This window comes from Onychomys torridus, chromosome 15 (genome assembly GCF_903995425.1).
Source record: "Onychomys torridus chromosome 15, mOncTor1.1, whole genome shotgun sequence".
Taxonomy (NCBI): Eukaryota; Metazoa; Chordata; class Mammalia; order Rodentia; family Cricetidae; genus Onychomys; species Onychomys torridus.
In genome coordinates, this window is record NC_050457.1 from 16,731,856 (window position 1) to 16,751,944 (window position 20,089).

The window sequence follows — 20,089 nt, forward strand, 5'->3', positions numbered from 1 at the left end:
CCAACCTGCTTTGTGGTCATGGTGTTTCATCACAGCAATAGACACCCTCACTAAGACATCATGCTTTATTCTACTTGGATTCTAACTTTTTAGCATATAGTCAGATACTCCTCATCATTTCTCTCTTTCCCCTCAAAGCTCTTGAGAGCAGAAGCTGGTTCCTTCTTGGTAGTTGGCTTGGTAAGCATGTAACCTATGATTTCAGACTTTTAACTATTTCCCTTTATCAGTGTCACACTGTGTGTATACATGGGACTACATGTATATGCATGTGGAGAACTATTCTTCACATCCAATGTAATAAGCATAGTTTAAAAAAAAAAAAAAGAGCCTTTTAGACATGTAAGAACCCACTACACCCAAGGCTGCACCTGATAACCAGAACCCAGTGACATCACTCACCATAACAAGACACAGTCCTAAACCCAATGATGCCCACTGGACAGTCTATAAGCAGAGACCAAAAGCAATGCTCTGCTCTGCACATCTGGAGAGACCAGGATCCTAACCCTCAAATCAGACACTTCTGTTAGAGACTGGACTTGACCTTGGGGAGTAGGCTTAGGACCACAGTTAGGAATGTCCAGTGTGAACCTTGTGTGATGACCCTCAGCATAATGAATATAACTCTTATTATACTGACTACGTGTATCTACCTTCTTGCTTGCAACATACACTTTACCTTTCTTTTTTAAAAGCAGTCAGACATACTGCTATCACTGCCCTGGAACTCACTGATAGGTGAGGTTGACTGGACAGTGAGCCCCAGGGATTCTGTTTCCATCTCCCTAACATGGAGATTACACAAGCACAAGCCACCACGTTGGGCTTTTCAACAGTGTTCCAGTACTGAACGTAGGTATTGGGGATGGCACTTGGGTCCTTGTGCTTACAGGGTAAACACCATCCCAGCTGAGGCACCTCCCTCCCCACCTCCCCTTGCCCCCCCCCCAGCCTTCTGTGCCACCCTTGGGCTACTTCAACTTTGGCTCTTCCGGCCTCGGTGGAGCATTCTGCAGTGGTTCACGTTCACTTGCCTCCCCTCCCCCGAAAGCCTTCTGATATGAGTACCCAGGGAGAGCTCTCATTCATTGACTGACACATGCTTAGGATAAAAGGACATCCATACTACTATTCTCATTTTAGACCTGCATGAAAAGGAACGACGTGGAGAGAGTCCCACTTTTTTTATATATAGTATTACTTAATCTCATTCACCTTATTGATAAGTAGATATTTAGGTCCAGAACGAATCTTAGGAGAAGTTGCTGAAATATCTCTCAATATAGCCCAGCTGGCCTTGAAATCACGGTTTTCCTGCTTCTGCCTTTCTATTATTGGATTCATAGGGGTGGGCCATTACACCTGGCCTTCATGATTCTTTCCTCTAAGAAATGTATGCGAAAGAAACCAAAATTAAGTTTCCATACAGCAAACTAGCCTAGTGCTAGAACTCCAGGAGGCCGCCGCCATACCTTTGAAGGTAATGGACATTGCTTTCTCTGCCTCCAGATCCTTCCCCACGCTTAGGCAGGCAAGATTGATGGACGCGGGGAGCCAGAGGCAAGCATTCCAGCACAGTTTTTGCGGTTAGGCAGAACCCCAAGTAAGTCTCCAAGAATAAACGAGCAAGTCACAAGGAGCTAGGAGGCGGGGGTGGGGGTGGGGGCCGACTGTGAACTCTGCTGCAGGCGGACCTGTCACTCCAGCTGACAGCAGGAACCCTCCACCTTCAAGTTTTTAAAGAAGGCGGTGCGCCCCGGACGGAGAGCTTGGCTCTAGGGCAATGAACTCCTGAGGTTGTAAAGAGAAAGGAAAAGGCCCGGGGGCGGCCAGCGGCCCAGTGAGACACCTGTGGAGTGGGCAGCTTTGCCCGGCCCGGGACCCAGCACCAGAGGCTCTGGCTACCTGGCGTCGGGCTCCTCCTCCGACTCGGCCTCCTCATCCTCGCCCTCCGACGACTCCTCGGTCTCCAGCTCCTGGGCCGCCTCCTCGTCCGCACCCCAGCCGAGGAAGCCCTCAGTGGCGTGTCTGCTGTCACCGCTCGCCATCGCGCCTGTCCCGGCCCGAGTCGGAGCTGCCCGCGCCGCGCCCGGTGTTCTCCGTCTGACTGCACCTCGCCGGGGGCCCGCGGGGCTGCTCGGGTTCCCGGCGCGCGGGGCGGGGGCGCCCCAAGCCTTTAAATAGAAGGCGTCAAGAGTTTCGCCACTGAGCTTCTGGGGCCCGGGCTCAGCTCTCCCTGGTCCGGGTCGCCTGCCAAGTGCCCCGCCCGTCTTGGCAGATCTTCGGCGGCCTTTGGGACCGGGGCCCGACTGCAGACTGCACCTGAGCGTCGAGCGACCCGCCTGCCCAGCCTTGCATCCAGTGATCTGGCGGGTTTTACACTCCAGCTGAGCTGCTGGATGGTTCCTGGATGCCAGGGACTTGCTTCCCTTATTCCTGATGTTATGGTACCAGTTTGTAGATAGTTTAAGGTCTTACTGCTAGCACAGTGACAATGGGAAACTTGCTAGACGGGCCCGATACAAAGGCTCACTTTCCAACCATCGGGCCCCACTATTCCAGAGAACCTCTTAAACCCGCACTACCCAAAGGTGTGTCCATGGGACCGGGAGATCTCATTGGATCATGCAAAGCCAGTGCTTAACCTCCCAACCGCGGCTCTAGGACTAAAGCCCAAGGTTCTCTGAGATAAAATCCTGACTAATCCCCTTTCAGAAATCAGGTATTTACACCGTATCAAATAGAACGCCTTCTGCCTATTTATTTATTCAGGATCACCACCTTTCTCTGAAATCTCCAGGTTTGAACTCGCTGCTCCTCTCCAGGAACTCAAGGCAGCCTACTGAGTATGTTGATACCCAGCTGATGACGTTCATCTCTGTCCCACCACCCGGTTCTTAGAAGCTCCTAGGCTGGCCAAATACCTAGGGCAAACCACAGTATGTAACGGATGCTTCTAAAAAGGCCAGACGCGTGTAGTGGTGAACAGGCAGGAACGTATCCTTTCTTGAGAAGGGCTTTGGGGCTACACCTCCAAACCTTTATTTTTAATCACAGAGGATTCTACTTACAGTTTAGTTTGTAAAGGTAAGGTAGGTATTATTCTCTAGCTACAACACCTTGCATGCTGTGCACCAGGCATGTGAACAAAGGTATAGATCGGCAGGCTCTTTAACCACTGATTTTGCCAAGATCCTATTTCAAATAATCCAAAACAGAATTGTTTACAGAGTCCACACTTTTAACACTAACAATACTTTTAACAACACATACAGACATATAGAAATGGAGCAACCAACACACAAAAAATAAAATGTAACATTCACACAAAATTGAAATTGAAAATAATTTGTCTCCTGCTGCAGACATTCTCAACGGGTAGTGCACTTGCCTATCAGGCAATCCCCGGCACTGAAAACAAATTAAAAAACCACCCCATATATTAACAGCCCACTTACCTGATACAGCTAGTCTGCTACATGTACATGATCTTAGGTGCTGGCCCATTAGTTCCAGGATGTAAATTTATTAGCTTTTTGGCCTACTTGTTACAACAAATCAGCTCAAAAGTAGTAGGGTGGGGCCACTGAAAACCAGAACAGGGTGGCAGTGCCAGAGTCCACACTGTGGTTAATTCTGAGGCTTTATTAAATGTCATACTGCTGCAAAATGCCCACTGTTTACAAACATTACCTGGGGTCCATTCAACTATCACACTCCATACATTCTGAGAAAGAAGAGCTGCACAGCATGGAGTAGATCTCAGGAACATTTCCAAGAAAAAGAATTCATATATAAAAGGCTTAACTGCATCAAAAGTACTACAGATCAGTAATCTAAAAACCTGACCCATGTGGAAAGCTTTATTCCTAATAAAGCCAGAGAAATATAGTGGTTAACGGGCTTAACCACAGAATTAGATTCAGACCAGTTCAGATCAATCTCATTACAAAACCAGTGACTTTCACAGAAAAACTACACCTCAATAATTTCCAGGTATAAACTTTATTCCATTTGACAGCATACAAAAATTTGAACTTAAAAGAAAAAGAAAATATGCACCCTTTATATGTCAAAGAAAGTGAACATTTTTAATTGGTCTGCAAAAAATAGTTCAGTGGTACAAACTGTACCACCATAGGCCTACAAGAAGTCTGCAATCTTTGAAAAAGTTAAAACTGCCTTCAAGATTACTTTTTATATTTAAATTTACAGGTACTAACCAATTTACAAATATTTACATAAACTAAAAACAGTCTTAATAAACAGAATAGCTTGTATCTGAAGCTACTACTTTCCTGTGGAAAAGAAATACTAAAAAAGATTTTTGTATAAACATTAAACTTTTATTTATAGTTTTATTGTCTTATCTAAAACACTTTGTAGTGGCTTACTGCCTAAAAATTCCAGTTTAGATTACAATCCAGAGAAATCTGATTCTACAAATAGGATATAATCTCAATTTCCATGTTTCAGTTTTCTGCTGTTTTTTATCATGAGGAAAATAAAACCAGAAAACCGGAGGTAAAGCAACAGTGCACACTGCACTATGCTCTCAGAAAGCATAGGAAACTTCATTTGTCCAAAGTGTCCGAGTCAGAGACTCTCAACAGTCCATTATTAGCAAGTCACTAACTGCTGTCAGTGCTCCTGTCACAACAGTGCAAAATGTACTGTTTCATCACAAAACCTAAAGCAACCTCCGTCTCTCCAAGCAAGATGTGAAGTGCTCATGGGACACTGGTACAGACACAGTCACAGATGGGCTGCCCCAGGGAGTCAAGAGAAGACGTAAGGCAATGGTCCAGTATTTCAGGACTCCACAGTGAGTTCACGGAATCCAAGATTTCATTTGCTTCAAGTAACTCGATAACTGACTTGAATCTTCCCTTGACTAGAACTGAGCTGAACAACTGTCTACTGCCAGTTACACTGTAAATATGTATTACTTAGATCCTTTGCAAAATTCCACATGCTTCTTCAGTATTAACATGTGGTACAAGTACTTAAAATTATATCAAAACCTTATTAGTTCAGGTAATTTCTCAAAATATATTTTATGTTGAAAAGTCATGCCATAATACTACTAATCATCAATGTAAACATTTTCAAAAATACACTTTTAAATCAAAGAGTTTATTAGGAAATGTCATAATAAAATATGCAATCTTTATATAAGTATGTCCTTTTAAAAATAAAACAAAAACAGGAACAACATTAAAAATAAACCATGATGGAGGTAAACAAATGCATTGGGATGTAACTATTGTTCTTTACTTCTTGGAAGAGTGTAAGAATTAGAGGCCAGCTATCTCTTCAGAGTAGCCGCTCTCAAAGGCAGAACACTGTTCAGATCTCTCTTGTTTTTCAATCTTTGCCAGGACTAGGAAAGGGGAAAAAATTAAAAATCAATCTTAAAATACAAACTAGACACAGAACAAAAGACTGATCTTGAAAAGTTTAAAGAACATTAGCAGTGGTTCTTTCTACACAGAAGTTTAGATTGTTCTTCTTAATTTTATTTCCTAAGGTATTTTATTACCACCAGAAAAGAAACAATTATTTAATATTCTATGAATTGATTTTTTTTTTAAAAATGGGCACAGTGGTGGCAAAAAAATACAAGTGACAATAATAATGTAACTTACAGATTAAATTATTTCATCTAAAATAGCAAAGTACTCAATTTGAATTTAAGAGGGGAAAAAGACTTTTTTTTTAATGGAAAAACAGTTGTTTTTATGAAGGCAAGAGAAAATGTAAAACTTGGTTGCATGCCCCTGGAAACAGTGAAAGAGTTCACAAGAAAAGATACTGCAATTCTTGTTCGTGTGCTAAAAATCCAGGTCACAATTTTATGAAGACATTAGATGTTCAAGTAACTAAATAATCCTAAAAGAAGCTTACCCACTACCAAGAACAAGTGAGCAATAAGAAAAACTATGTTCCACTTTGCTGGTTTTGAGGCAAGGCCTACTTTGAAGAGAACTTGCAGCACACTACTTGCATTTTAATTACATGAGAGTCTGTCTGTCTGTCCAAACAGTGAAAAGGGTATCGTTAATGCATCTTCAGTTCTCTGACCTTCCCTCCTAGTTCTTATATGTCTCTATCAATGCATTTTCACACTGCCATTCATTGGTGACAAGAACCTCATCTAGCAAAACTACTGATAAATACATCAACACTGTGGACACAAACATATATACATCTTCTGAATTTTCAAAACTTATCAAAGATAAAATGTCATAATTCACATATCAAATCCTTCTCTTTTATTTTTTTCATTTTTAAAGCACACTAGTCCACTAACATCTCTAGAATCAACAGGATACACTGTTTACCTTTAAAAACTGATCCTTGATCATATCAAATTTCTGCTTTTCATGCACAGCTCTGGCGGTATTAGTTCCATCAAAAGGTTCTACATCAGGAAATGCACAGGTTAAAAAAAATTAGTACAGTGGGGGTGGGTATTTTCCCCCAGCACTGGGGATCAAACCTAGGGCCTCATAATGCCAGGTAAGTGGTCTACCACTGAGCTCTGTCCTTAGTCCAAGAACACTTTTAGATTAGGTTCAATTATATGAAACTGGCACAGACACACATGTGCATGACTGACGAAGCTATGAGCTGTCTGGTATGGTTGGTAGAATTCCAGTCAGAGGAATGGCAAAATGACCAGAGGTGCAGCTGAGTGGGTAAGATCTCTGAGAGTTTAGCGAAGGGAAGGACCTATCTTGAGGAGAATTGAAAGTTACATAGAGAATGAAGCACTGTATTTGAGAGAGGGAGGGCACAATACCTGATGTTATAGAAGGGTAAGCTTAAACTCAATTTTAATTTAAAAACTGATTTTTTTTTTCAGGAGGGAAAAGGTCAGGAACCTTTAAATAGTGGTTCTCAACTTTTCTAAATCTACCACCCTTTCGTACAGTTCCTCATGTTGTGGTGACCTCCAACCATAAAATTATTTTTGCTGCAACTTTATAACTATAATTTTGCTACTGTTATGACTTGTAATGTAAATGTCTGTGTTTCTCAATGGTCTTAGGTGACCCCTGTGAGAAACTCTGGACCACCCACCTCCACCCCCCGCCCCAGGAGGGGCCATGATCCCCAGGTTGAGAACTGTTGGAATAGATGTCACTGCTGAAGACAATGAGGGCAGTGCAGTGTGTTACGATGTGAACGGATGTTTAGAAAGAGATCCAGGAAGAACCATTCCCATGAGGAATCTGGCAAGGAGGAGAAAAAGAATCCCAAGCAGAGAAGACAGGAGGAAACAAAGGTCTTGTGAGTGCCCACTATATGCTACCTTCTATGTCTATGCCCTCACCCTGTGTACCCTCACCCACAGGACACAGCAGAAGAGGCCACATGTGACAGAGACAAGGTGGGGTGGATAGGACATACAGACCAAGTGACAGTTTTGTTTTGTTTTTAAACAAAAGGCTTACACACGCCTTAAAGCTGAAAGGGAGGAATGAGAGCCAAAAGTCAAGGAAGTTTCTGAAAAGGAGCTAAGAGGAAACACCTAGAGAACCAGAGGAAAGCAAAGAGCTACAAGGGAGAGGTCACTTTATTCTGAGAACTCCTTAGTCAGGGTTAGCAGTTGATTTTGTCTTGTGTCTATATGTGTGGGTGCAGTAAGATATGGAGTGTGCAGTCCTAGGACAACTTGAGAAAGCTGGTTCTCTGCTTCCGCCATGTGGGTCCTGGGAACAGAGCTCAGGCTGGCAGGAATGGCAGCAAGTACCCTTACCCTCTGACCACCGCACAGGTCCTCTAGTTAGGCTATGAAGAGCACAGTGGAGCTTTTCTATCGTGTCTTCAGGTTTTAGTAGAGGAAGGCTCTATGCCACACTGAATTGGGCCACATCATATACAGCACTTTATTAAAATGTTCAATTTTCAAAAGAACACAAGTAATTAAAATAATATACACTTATTGTCCAACACCAGCAAACCAAACACCATGAAGATTTAAATTCACAGTCACATACCCTTTTAAAATGTTGCAAAAAACAAGTTAAAATATTCTCAATATAATATTTACTACAAATGTTGGCTTTTTAAATTCCTTTTCGCCTCAAGACTTACAAAAACCTTCGATTTGCATTTAAAAGGCATTTTACTTTTGTTTGTGGGGCACGAGCACATACTGGAGAGCCAATTCAGGGTCAGCATGTCAGGTGGGACTCTGGAAATTAATGTCCCACTAAGTCAAAGACCATGTCTCAAGAATGTAACTACATATTAACTTATTTGAGAAAACAGAACTGTTTTCAGACCATTTTTAAAGTTAATTTGACTTCATAAATATGTATCACAAATTATATAGTTTTAATCAACTATAGTATGAAGAATGCAAGAATTGCTCAAATCTTACCAACTAAAATGTTCAAATTCACATTTAGTATTTCTCACAACTAAAGAACTTTAAATGCTTTTCCAAATTAAAAATGTAAAGTTAACAATATAAATCACTACATTATTTAGCAAAAATAAAAGTTGGAATTAGTCAGAACCAATATGCTAACTAGATTGCAGATACTGGTCAGGAGAAACCTACCTTCAACACAGATGTATTTATTTCTCCATTCAATGTCTTCAGGCCTCGGGATGGCTTTGGCTTCACGAACTGAAATCATCTGAGTGTTCCAGCTAAAGGGAGAAAACAAAGAAAAATTGGCTGCTTTCCTAATTTCTCTTTGATTCCATCAGTTGGAAAGCTGACCCTGACTGCCTGACAGAACACTAAATCTTGGCCCGTTCTCTATGTTCTTGGTTATTTATGTTTATTACGTGTGATTCTACATACCTCTCCCAAGTGGTTTAAGTTCCAGGACACTGAGATACATCTTTAGCTGTTCAGCTAGTTCCTCAGTATACACTAGATACTGAATACACATTTACTAATAAAGGAAATAGTACAAAAATGCTTCTTTAAAGTTCAAATAAGTAAAACACATAAATACTGTCTACTGCTAATACCTCAATAAGAATTTTTCATTGGTTGTGAGGTAATCTTGTGGCATTTTCTTTTTCTGATAACACTGCATAATTTTCTTCAGGTACATCTTATAGGATTTGTGATAAATCTTTGAAAGTAGCTAGCAGAAGCAAAGAAGAAAACAAAATTAATGTTTTCTGCTTTATTATATAAGCAGCAGCAGCAGTAGTTAACAGCACTAATACACGATTTCACGTAGCTCAGGCTACCTGAATTTGCTATGTACCTGAGAGGCCCCTCCTGATCTTCTGATTCTCTCTGCTCTCCACTTCACAATGCCAATTTATGACTCGGGAACAGAACTGAGAGCTTTGTGCGCCCTAGGCAAGCAGTCTACCAGCTGAGCTATATATACCCCACATCTACTAGTAAAATATTTTGAGTGAAAAAATTTTGTCTACATATTTGAATATAAACATTATCTGTTCTACAGTATCTACTAATTTTACATGGTTTTTAAAAGATTATAAACATTTATTTGTATTTCTGAGTTATTATGAATACAAGCACTTTTCTTTTTTCCAAGAAACACTCCAAAGTACACAACCACCTAGCTAATATTCAGGAGAAAAATAAATCTAAGGATGAGATGAAATCTTTTTGTCAATAATATGAGGCTTTCTCTATCAGCAAGCCAAGAAAGAATGTGGCTTGGAGCCACCAACACTCAAGCAACTCTTGCTCTATGGATCAGAAAATCCCTAAGAACATAATCATGGGTCCTATATGGGAGGTTTCTGGAAACAGGATTAACTTTTAATTTTAAAAGTGTAAGAAATAATTTGCTGTTTGTGAAGTCTGATCATTGGAAAGTATCCTGCAAGCATAGTTTTATAGTCTTGCTTTGAACAAGAGCTGTACAGCATAGGATGGTAGCATGCACCTGTAATCCCAACACTCAGAAGGCAGAAGCAGGCAGATTGCAAGTACAAAGCCGGCCTGAGATAGAGACCCTATCTCCAAAGATCAAGGACCAAGGATGTATGTCAGTAGTAGAGTGTTGGTCTGGCATGAACAAGGCCTTGGGTTTGAATCCAGGCCATGGAGGGGGGTGGGGAAAGACAACTTGTATGGACATACATCCTTTACATACATTAACAGAGTTTTTACTCTTTAAACATACACGTGCATGTATACATCAAAACATGTACATCATGTAAGTGGGTGGGGGTTGTCTGTGGAGACATTCTAACACTGGTTGTTGCTTACAGTAAAATGTAATAGATGCTTCAAGTACTGCAGTTCTGTGAGTTCCAAACAGAAAAGAAGGACTTTGCTCGATTACTACAAAATTCTTCCAAGATTTTCTTTAAAAATAGTGAGAAAATAACTAGAAAAATTATATAACTACATACTAAACCAAACATGGTTACAATATTATATTTGTATCACTTTAATTTTTACCACTCAAGATCTTTTTTTTGGGTTTGGTTTGGTTTTGTGAAAAGGTCTTACAAAGTCCAGTCTAGCTATGTAGTCAGGGACACCCTTGAAATTTGACCCTCCTACCTCCATCGTGTATGTACTGGAAAGCAGGCCTAGACCACCATGCCTGATGCTAAAAGCTGCGGCCCAGGCAGTCCTCAAACTTGTGATCCTCCTGCCTCATCCTTTTCAGCATATTAGCTTGTGGTGCTACAACCAGCAGTAACTTTTACTAATTTATCTTTAGTAGATTTTTTTTATTTTGTTTTAAGAGCATGTAGCTATATTGCATAAACTGACCCTTAACTTCTAGACTTAAACAATTTTTGCTTCTGAGATCAAGACTTGGCAAAAAAAAAAAAAAAAAAATCAGCAATTTTTAAATGGTCATATGAAAAAATGGCAAAATGTACTGTAGATACTCAAACATCCCTTAGCAGACAGTTAATTCTTTGGCTTTCAAGTGAGGATGCTTTTAATTGAATAAAATTCAGAAGAGATCCTTACAAAGGTTTTAGCAGTGCCAGAAATCTTTTAAATGGTACCTAATTCATTACTTTGATCACATTCTTGGCTGAGCTCCTACAGTCAACTATGTGAAATTACCTTGTATAAAGTACTGTGTTTGGCAGAAGTATTGTAAGAGGAAGTCTTAACATCTCTTTCCAAACATTAGCATCCCAGCTGCTGTCACCTGACGCATCCAGCTATTGTCTATTCATGTGAGACCAACACAAAGCCTTTCTATCTACCTTCTGTGTCCGTCTCACAAAGCACCTACAGAAGAAATCCCTTTTTCTTCTGTGACTCTTCTCAACATTACACTGTATGTCTAATTTATAAAACAACAGATACTGTCAACAGAGAATGTGGGTATGAGCAAGGTGGTGGTGGTGGTGGTGGTGGTGGTGGCGGCGGCGGCACACGCCGGCACACGCCGGCACACGCCGGCACACGCCGGCACACGCCTTTAATCCCAGCACTCTTTGAGTTCGAGGCCAGCCTGGGCTACAGAGCGAGATCCAGGAAAGGCACCAAAACTACACAGAGAAACCCTGTCTCAAAAAACAAAACAAAATAAAAAAGAATGTGGGTGTGGGGGCTAGTCAGATATAGTTCATCATGTAAAGTCACCTGCCACCAAGCCCAAAATCTGAGTTTTATCCCTGGGACCCACATGGTAGAAAAGAGAAAAGTAACTCATGTTTTGTAGTTTTACATCTTTTGTCAATGAAGGCTCCTTCTTTCTCACCATCGTTGCCTGAAATTTTTAACCTGGATTATTATTTTATTTTATTTTAATTTAATTTATTTATTTATCTATTTATCTATCTATCTATCTATCTATCTATCTATCTATTTATTTATTTATTTTGAGACAGAGTTTCTCTGTGTAGTCCTGGAACTGGCCCTATAGATCAGACTGGCCTCAAACTCAGAAAGCTGCCTGCCTATCTCACAAGGGCAGTTATTAAAGGCATATACCTCTATACCTAGCTACTCTGGATTATTTTAATTTTGTTCTTACTCAGCTTTCCTCTGACTCCTTTCTAACTTCCTTCAGTAATTTTTATGTTAATTTAAGGATCTATGATCCACATTGAAAACCTCACAATCTCACCCTCTGCATCAAAACTGTAACAAACATCTCACCATTTAGCACTGTTGAGGTCATCACTACAAATTAAATATGCACAGAAACTCATAAGATTCTAAATTGTTTTTCTTCTTTCATGTTTCAAATACAAGTCAGATTTCTTTAGAGTTATCTACATGATATCAAAAAAGGCAGTTCAATGTTGCTGTAATCCTTACAGTTAAATGAATTTTGGAGTCAAATTATCAAAATCATTATCCTTACTAGCTATAAATTCTTTGGGTATATTGTTTCATCCCTCTTACTGAATCCTTCTGTGGCTCACCGGTAAAATATAAGGGCACAACACAGCCTCATACAGTTTATGGAAACTGATGAGGTAACATCTCCTCTGCTTAGGAGCTCTTTCCTGTCTACTAACAGCCATTTATTAGTGCTATTACTCCCTCTCCAAACCCTCCAACATGTAATACTAAAGTCACCATGGCTCTTTGTATACAAATTCCTAAGGACTCTACTCCTTCAGACTTTCCAGATTGATCAGATGACTTCACATCACCAGCTTTACTCTACCTAGACTTACAACTCCCCAAAGAAGTTCTGCTGTCTGACTGTTTATACATTGCCTTCAAATCAAAGAAAATAAAAGATGTATTTTTTATTTGCATTTCATCCTAATACAGCTATTTATTCAGATACTGATCATTTAAAAAAAAAATTCCAAGTCTGCCTTGGCAGTATTTTTTTTACTTTAAATTTTAAATTTCTAGAAAACAGATGTTTCAACTACAACCTACACAAAACTAAAACACAAGACCCACCTAGGCCCTACTAGAGGAAGTCCTTAACATAATAGAATCACAAATGAAATAAAATAAAACCCGAGCATTATCAGGGCCAGGGAAATGGCTCAGAGGTTAAGACCATGTACTGTTCTTGAAGACGACCCAAGTTTAGTACTCAGAACCCACACCAGGCAGCTCACAACTGTAACTCCAGCTCTAGGGGATCCAGCTCCCTAGACTCCATGAGTACTGCACCCAACATGTACAAAACCTACACCAGACATACACACATATTTAAAAAACCCTAAATCTTAAAATTAGGCTTATTAAACTATGAATGATTATTATCAAAGAATAAAAACTGAAATCTTAGTTGCTATTGACTGTTAGGTATTCTATCTCATGAACCTGCTTACAGCTCTGAAATTAATAAATGCAGCTTCTCTAAATCTAGCAGTTACTTATATATAAAAAAACAAAAACAATTTCAAGTTTGACTTACTCAAATTCTGTAGCATAATATTTAAGAAAGCCCAGTAAGAGGTCCCCAAGACTTGATTCATTCTTTGAGAGGTAAGGAGGAACATTACATGGAGCATGATGTACAAGGTGCAGCTGTACGGAAGTACTAAAAGACTCCTGTGGGAAGAAAAAGGGAGAAGACACAATGCCACTGAAAACATATACTAACAACTTTTATCAATCCTGATCTCGGTTCTTTGAAGTCAGAAGCTTTTTTTGTGTGTGTGCTGGCAATTTAGAAATTTGAAGATGTTCTTTCACTAAAGGTCTCACCAGTAGTACCTGGAGTAAGGCATAAAGTATATGAAAAACTAAGATATCCTAGCATTTGGCTTGAGTATATCATTATGGTAGCAAAATTCAAGAATGAGTCAAACTTTATTATAAATCCCATGATTCTCCCCAAAGATACATATTTATAAATATACTTGCCTAATTATTTCTACTTGCCTAATTATTTCTACAGTGAAGTTGTACTTTATGTATAGAGATATCAAGCACGAGGCAACAGCTTTTCCAGCTGCCACTTAACACTCCTCTCAAAGGCCACAAAAGCTTCAATATATGAATAGTATAGTTTTTTTTTAAGACTTTCAAAATTGTTTGATTTTGCTGTTGTATTTTTAGTGGAAATAGAAAGATAGCTATTCCATGTGAGCTGAACTTCAAAATATGATGGGAGGTAAAAGAAGATAGAATACAGACATACAAACATTTATCATAGCTATTTACGAAGGAATTATTAGCTGTGTATGACCTAGGTCTAAATGAGGCACCTATTATAAAGAATATGAATGGGTACTTTATGTATTAAAGCTGATAGCATTCACTTTCTTATCTGACCTTTCATCTATTAGCAGCAAGTTCTGGATCTGAACAGGATGATTTTCAAGTACTATATAGTCATAAAGATTCACCCCTCCTTTTTTAAATGGAGACTCTCTATCTAGGGCTAGTATCAAACTCAGTATGTAGCTGAGGATGACCTTGAATTTCCAATCTTCCTAGCTCTATGTCCCAAGCAGTAAGATTATAGGTATACACCACAACACCCTCTTTTTTATGTGGTGTTGGGGTCCAAACCAGGGCCTTATGCATACCTGGAAGGCACTCACATCACTAAACTCAACTAACTACTTTTAATTGTCTGGCTGAAGAGACAGATGTGGAGACAGAACAGCAGCTCTATTTAACAACAGAGACTCCAGGAGAAGAAAGAGCAAATGCATCATCTCTACCTCACTTTGTTATTTTTTTGTCAACTAAAAAGAAAAGCAAGTCCCTGTTGAACTCCTGCTCTGAAAGCTTTTTACTAATTTTGACTCCTACCACATTTTACCATAAACACTTGATTCAAAACAGAACACACATTTCTTTAGTTTAAAATGTCTGACTTTCCATTCTTTTTAAACTTTTTTCAGTAATCTAAAGAAAAAGATCAGCAACTATAAGGTTAAACTAAAGAGACATGAGACCTAGTCTATTACAATACTGAATGACCTGAACAACAATCTTACTTCTATTGTCCCTTTTGGTATGACTTTTTACCAGAGTCATGTAATACTGACAGAGAAAACTGAAGGAGAAAATGGAACACCACACCTAAAAGAAGCTACAAGTAAATAAGAATTAAACTTATCTGCAGAAATCCTCAGCTTGGGGTAATAATTCACACTATGGAAAGATTGTCTGGCTTTAAAAAATATGCATTACTCTGATTGCTAAGCAGGTGAGGAACTTAGGTTAATATGTTAGAAAGCAGAAAGAGTACTAAAAAATCAAAGGGAAAAGCAGCCTTAAAATTACAGGCTACAATCAATGGAAAGTAATTCAAACAATTACAGTTTCTGTGAGTACATTTTCCAGATTTACATTTTCTGCTGCTTAATCTTTTCTTAATTTAAGGAAGGTCTCCTGGTTACATTTTTAGGATACTCTTACTTTGAGCTTCAGATAAAAAAATGTGTAGTGATCTTCTAATTCCTGAGAGTATTTTTCAAATAATAAATAAAAGTTAACTTTTTTGGATGAATATAATCTCCCATTTCTCTTTCATCAATGCCAACTTAAAATAAATTTAAAGGCAAACCATGAGAAATATCTGACAGCTTTCTGTAACTACCTACCAATAGCAGCAAAAACACCTTGAGCCACACTCCGTCATTTCAACTTTATCACTTAGACTGTTCTTTAGTTGAAGTAGTAACCACCCTCTTATAATACAGATTTTGGGGATAATGATATGTTTATAGTCTCTCATCCTTTTTCTGTCACATTCAGTACCAAAAGTGAACTGAAATACACTAATTTTCAAAATTACTTTACCTCAGGGACTGAGGCAATAGCTTGAGGACATGAATTCAACCCTCAGAACCCAAGGGAAAAGGCTGCCCTTAATAGCACATGCTACAGAGCAAAGTCAAAGCCAACCTGGGCTACATAAGAGGTACTGTCTAAGGCAAAAACAAAACACAACAGGGGGTAGGGTGCATATTTTATTGTAATTCTTGAAATGGAAAAATGTCCCCATTGTAAAATAACAATTTTGTCGATGTAAACTTTTGAGTCATTTGTAAGCTAGGAATCTGCCATGCTTTTCTTTTTAAAAGTTCATAGAGGAATAGGAGCCATATACTAATAAAATAAAATTCAACACAGTTATATTAGTGAATGCTAGAGTAATCTTCCCCTAGTAAACACAATATTGGGCAAAATGCCAGCTTCTGAACCATCCATTTGCAACTATATGGCTTGATTAATTATGAAAGCCCTTCCTATCATTGACATAGGCATCAATCATGCATGTCTGTTTGGGATTAAATAAATTTTGTACACTCAGCAAGTGATAGTTTTTAGTAAGAAACAAAGTGATTTGCTTGTTCTAGCAGATAGGCCAATATGCTGAAAAGTATATGGATTTCATATAAAACAAACCCTACATAAGAGGGGGCAGAAAGTTCTTAGGAACATACACATAAATCTTACAGCAAATATAACAGTGTAATTTAAATAGGTAAGATGGCAACCTAACCATACCTGAATGCAAATTAGGCCATTCCTAATCTAGGGGATTTTACAATTAGTTTTTTGTCTTTTATTTCAGTCTGGCCCAACTTGCTTCCTCTTGCCTCTGTCTCCTACACACTGGATTACCTATGTGTTCTTTCCTACCAAGTACTTAGTATCATTTAAGGCGGTGGGACTAAATATTAAGTTAATTACCCACCACAGTCACAGAAATAGAACTATTAGCAAAAGAAGAATGGAGTGCAGAGACACAAAAAGTAAATGTGACCAAAATCAGGACTCCAGTATGAGGGAAAAGTCAAACAATTAGAAAAATGAAACACAGAAGTCAAAAAGCCAGGGTGTTTACTGACTCTGGCACCCCCAAGCATACTACACTAACCTGATGTTTCTCTCTTATTAGTACAAAGAACTTTACATAGCACAGGATTGCAAGTGAGATTTCCACAGATGTACATTCAATATGTAATAAAAGATAGTTTTTGCCTTTTGACACAGGATCTTGCAAAATATATATATATATATATATATATCTTTGGCTAACCTCAGACTCATAATCCCCCTGGCTTAGTCTCCCAAATACTGGATCACAGGTGTGGGCCACCATAACTAAGAGACTTTTAGATTTAAGTAGTGGATTCTTTGTATGCTGAAACATGTCACTCTTTTTACATCAAAAACTGGGCCTTATAAAAAAAGAAGCTGAAACAATAAAATAACACATAAACATTATTTCAAACCATTCAGTGTGAGCTAACGTATAAAGTATTGTGGAAGGAGGAAAATATTCAACAATAACGAAGGAGTCACTTCCCAAGCAGTGTCCCTTGAAGCCAGTTTACCTGTCTTGCTATTATGACATTTCATTCTGAAGGATGCTTGTGCTGTGGCTAACTGTTCAAGTCTGGTGCTGACTGCTGTTTTTAGCCATCACAAAACATTAAATTCATGTAATTGCAGCTTCCTGCTGTTCCCCAGAAATGGTGGGAATGCTCAGATTTGTATATTCCCTAAAGTATATTAAAATAAAAAGAAACTATTGCTACTATTTAAAAAAGAATGACAAAAGGTTAAATAAACTACTTTTGTTCTATACTTGATATTTTCATTTTTCATATTTAAGAGCATACAGACTGATTCCTAACTACATTAAAAGTCCATGAGAATAATTCTTCACAACAGCAGAAATTTGTTTGAAAAAAGAAAATGGCCAGAGGTTCTTATCATAGTCTGTTCTAGCAGATGACCCACGGGATCCTGGGAGACCCCACTACACTATTTGTGAAACCTTTATTAGGGAGCACCCCACAATGTATGCATCACAACAACTAATATTGAAATACAAGGATACCAATTTAGCTCAATTATCATAGGTTCAATTAAACTGATGTTGCATGTCAAGCGTATTTGTTGTAGTTTGTGTACAACAAATAACTTCTTTGAAAACCCAACATACAAGCTGCACAGTATATTCCCCTTTGTAATATGCCCATTAATTTTTGCACTATATATGTGTATATATATACATACACACACACACACACACACACACACACACACACACACACATATATATATATATATATATATATATATATATATATATATATATATATATATACACATACACACACACACACACACACACACACACATATATGCATGCATGTCTGTATGTATGCATAAAACTAACATGTATGAAACAGGCCAACATTATGTTTCATTCATATTTTTGTATACTTTGTAAACAGTTTCAGAAGATTGGCCAAACATTCTAAAGAGGCAGCTGAACTATTATTTTAAAGCAAATTATGAACAATGATGACAACAGAGTAAAGCACTGTGGAGGGAGACTATGAGAACAGTGAAAGCATCATAATGCTTATACATTATGACTATACACATTGCTTCATCTGGGTTTCTCTCACATACTAAGTCTCTGCGAGGTGGCACACTTCATTTTCCATCAATTTCATCAGAATTCTTAACATTATACAAACAAGACAATGGACTACTGTTACCTTTTGGTTAACTGCTTAACAAAATGATGCAAAATGTGAAAAGATTATCCGACTGTTCAGCTTAATTTTCCCCTTTTCAAAATACAAATACACTAAGATGAAATTTTTCTGAAGTATTAACTAAACACAAATGCTGTAAAATCATATAAAATAGTATGAAGAAAAATGGAGTAAGGTCAAATGGGCCTTGACCAACTGAGTATATATGATACATATTAGTGACAATCATGCATATCATGCAAGAGAAATTCAAACATCAACATAACTGACCAGATTATATATCAATAATCAAAAAGTACCAGAACTTTCTGAAAAAATGAACAAATTCTAGAGGCCAATGCGTCAGTCTATATAGAAAATGTTATAATGTATTTAGCTTTGTAACTTTTATATTCACATTAATACTGCATATAATAATTCTATATATAATTGACATAATATGCATTATAATAATTTATAAGAAACACTTACTGGGTAAATTTTTTGGAGGGATGGAAGGATGGGTTCAGGTAGGGCTATAAAAAGAAAAAGTTCAAAGCTTCTGTGATTCACATGATTCATATTACAATGCAAAGTTTTGTCAGCTACACCTCAGGTACAAGACCACAAGGGTTGAGACTAAAATTCAAATTTTCATGTAGTTCATGAAATAGAGTTCCTAAATGTTTTAATTCATTTAAATTGACAATCTGAGGTTTTGTGAAAGAACTATCTATCTTCCTATGTAAATCAATGTTTCCTACAACGTTTTAGAGTAGGAAGTCTACCAATAATGGTACACGAGTCATTCAATTAAACATCAAACACAAACGAAATAGGCAAAACAGAATTCTCAAACAGATTTTGAATGGATATTAAGATGAACTACCACCACATCTAATTTGAGAGTGAGTTCAGCGTTCCTATAACATCAGTCCAATGTTCCTGTATCATAGAGAAAGAACACTGTCGTCATTACTTACTGTCCCTTCATTATTTAATTCCTATTAACAAGCAATACTAAAATTATGATAAGAAAATTGAGCTATTTAAAAATCAAAACCAAAGTCACCTTCAACTTCATAACATTGCTTTAAGAACACCTCAATAAAGATTAGAAATCTAAATCAGGAGATTTGCACGGCCATCCTAGAAATGTAAATAAAATACATCACAGAGGAATCATTATGCTGTTACTCTCATTTGAAATTAAATTTCTTTTCTTTCTTTTAGGTAAGGTCTCACATAAACCAGGCTGGTCTCAAACTCACTATTTAGTTGAGGATGACCTTGAATTTTGGGTCTTCAGGCCTCTAACTCCCAAGTGTTAGAATCACAAAAGTACACCAACACGGCCCTGTTCTGGTGTACTGGGGATAAAACCTATGGCTTCATGCATGCTAGGAAAACACTCTACCAACAGAGCAACATCCTCATGAAATTCACAATGCAATGAATTTTTAAGCACACCTAATCTCAATAAATGCATAAACAATAATCTCACATTATTACAAATGTAATGTAAAAGACAAGACACCTGTTATTCACAACATAACTCTAAAATATGTGGAGTATGATAAACTATCAGTGCTTTAATTCCAAGATGTCTTTCATATTAATGACCAAATACAGCAGTATACAATAAAGTTTGTACTTAAGAATAGGGTGGGTTGGGGATTTAGCTCAGTGGTAGAGCGCTTGCCTAGTAAGCACA

General features: G+C 38.1%; 2 protein-coding genes across 5 annotated transcripts in view; both read right to left on the reverse strand.

The window, feature by feature from the left end:
• Cmya5 (cardiomyopathy associated 5) overlaps positions 1–2,256 on the reverse strand; it is a 99,007-nt gene extending 96,751 nt beyond the window's left edge. For all 3 annotated transcript variants that reach the window (XM_036207204.1, XM_036207203.1, XM_036207205.1), the window contains exon 1: positions 1,909–2,256. In XM_036207204.1, the coding sequence (XP_036063097.1) occupies positions 1,909–2,051 (143 nt within the window). In that variant the 5' untranslated portion in view covers positions 2,052–2,256. The remainder of the gene's footprint in view (positions 1–1,908) is intronic.
• A 1,733-nt stretch (positions 2,257–3,989) lies between these two features.
• Positions 3,990–20,089, reverse strand: part of Tent2 (terminal nucleotidyltransferase 2) — a 54,869-nt gene continuing 38,769 nt past the window's right edge. For both annotated transcript variants that reach the window (XM_036206886.1, XM_036206885.1), the window contains exons 11-15: positions 18,868–18,911; positions 13,329–13,465; positions 8,579–8,670; positions 6,348–6,427; positions 3,990–5,386 (exon numbers count right to left, since the gene is read on the reverse strand). In XM_036206886.1, coding sequence (XP_036062779.1) covers positions 5,312–5,386; positions 6,348–6,427; positions 8,579–8,670; positions 13,329–13,465; positions 18,868–18,911 — 428 coding nt within the window. In that variant the 3' untranslated portion in view covers positions 3,990–5,311. The remainder of the gene's footprint in view (positions 5,387–6,347; positions 6,428–8,578; positions 8,671–13,328; positions 13,466–18,867; positions 18,912–20,089) is intronic.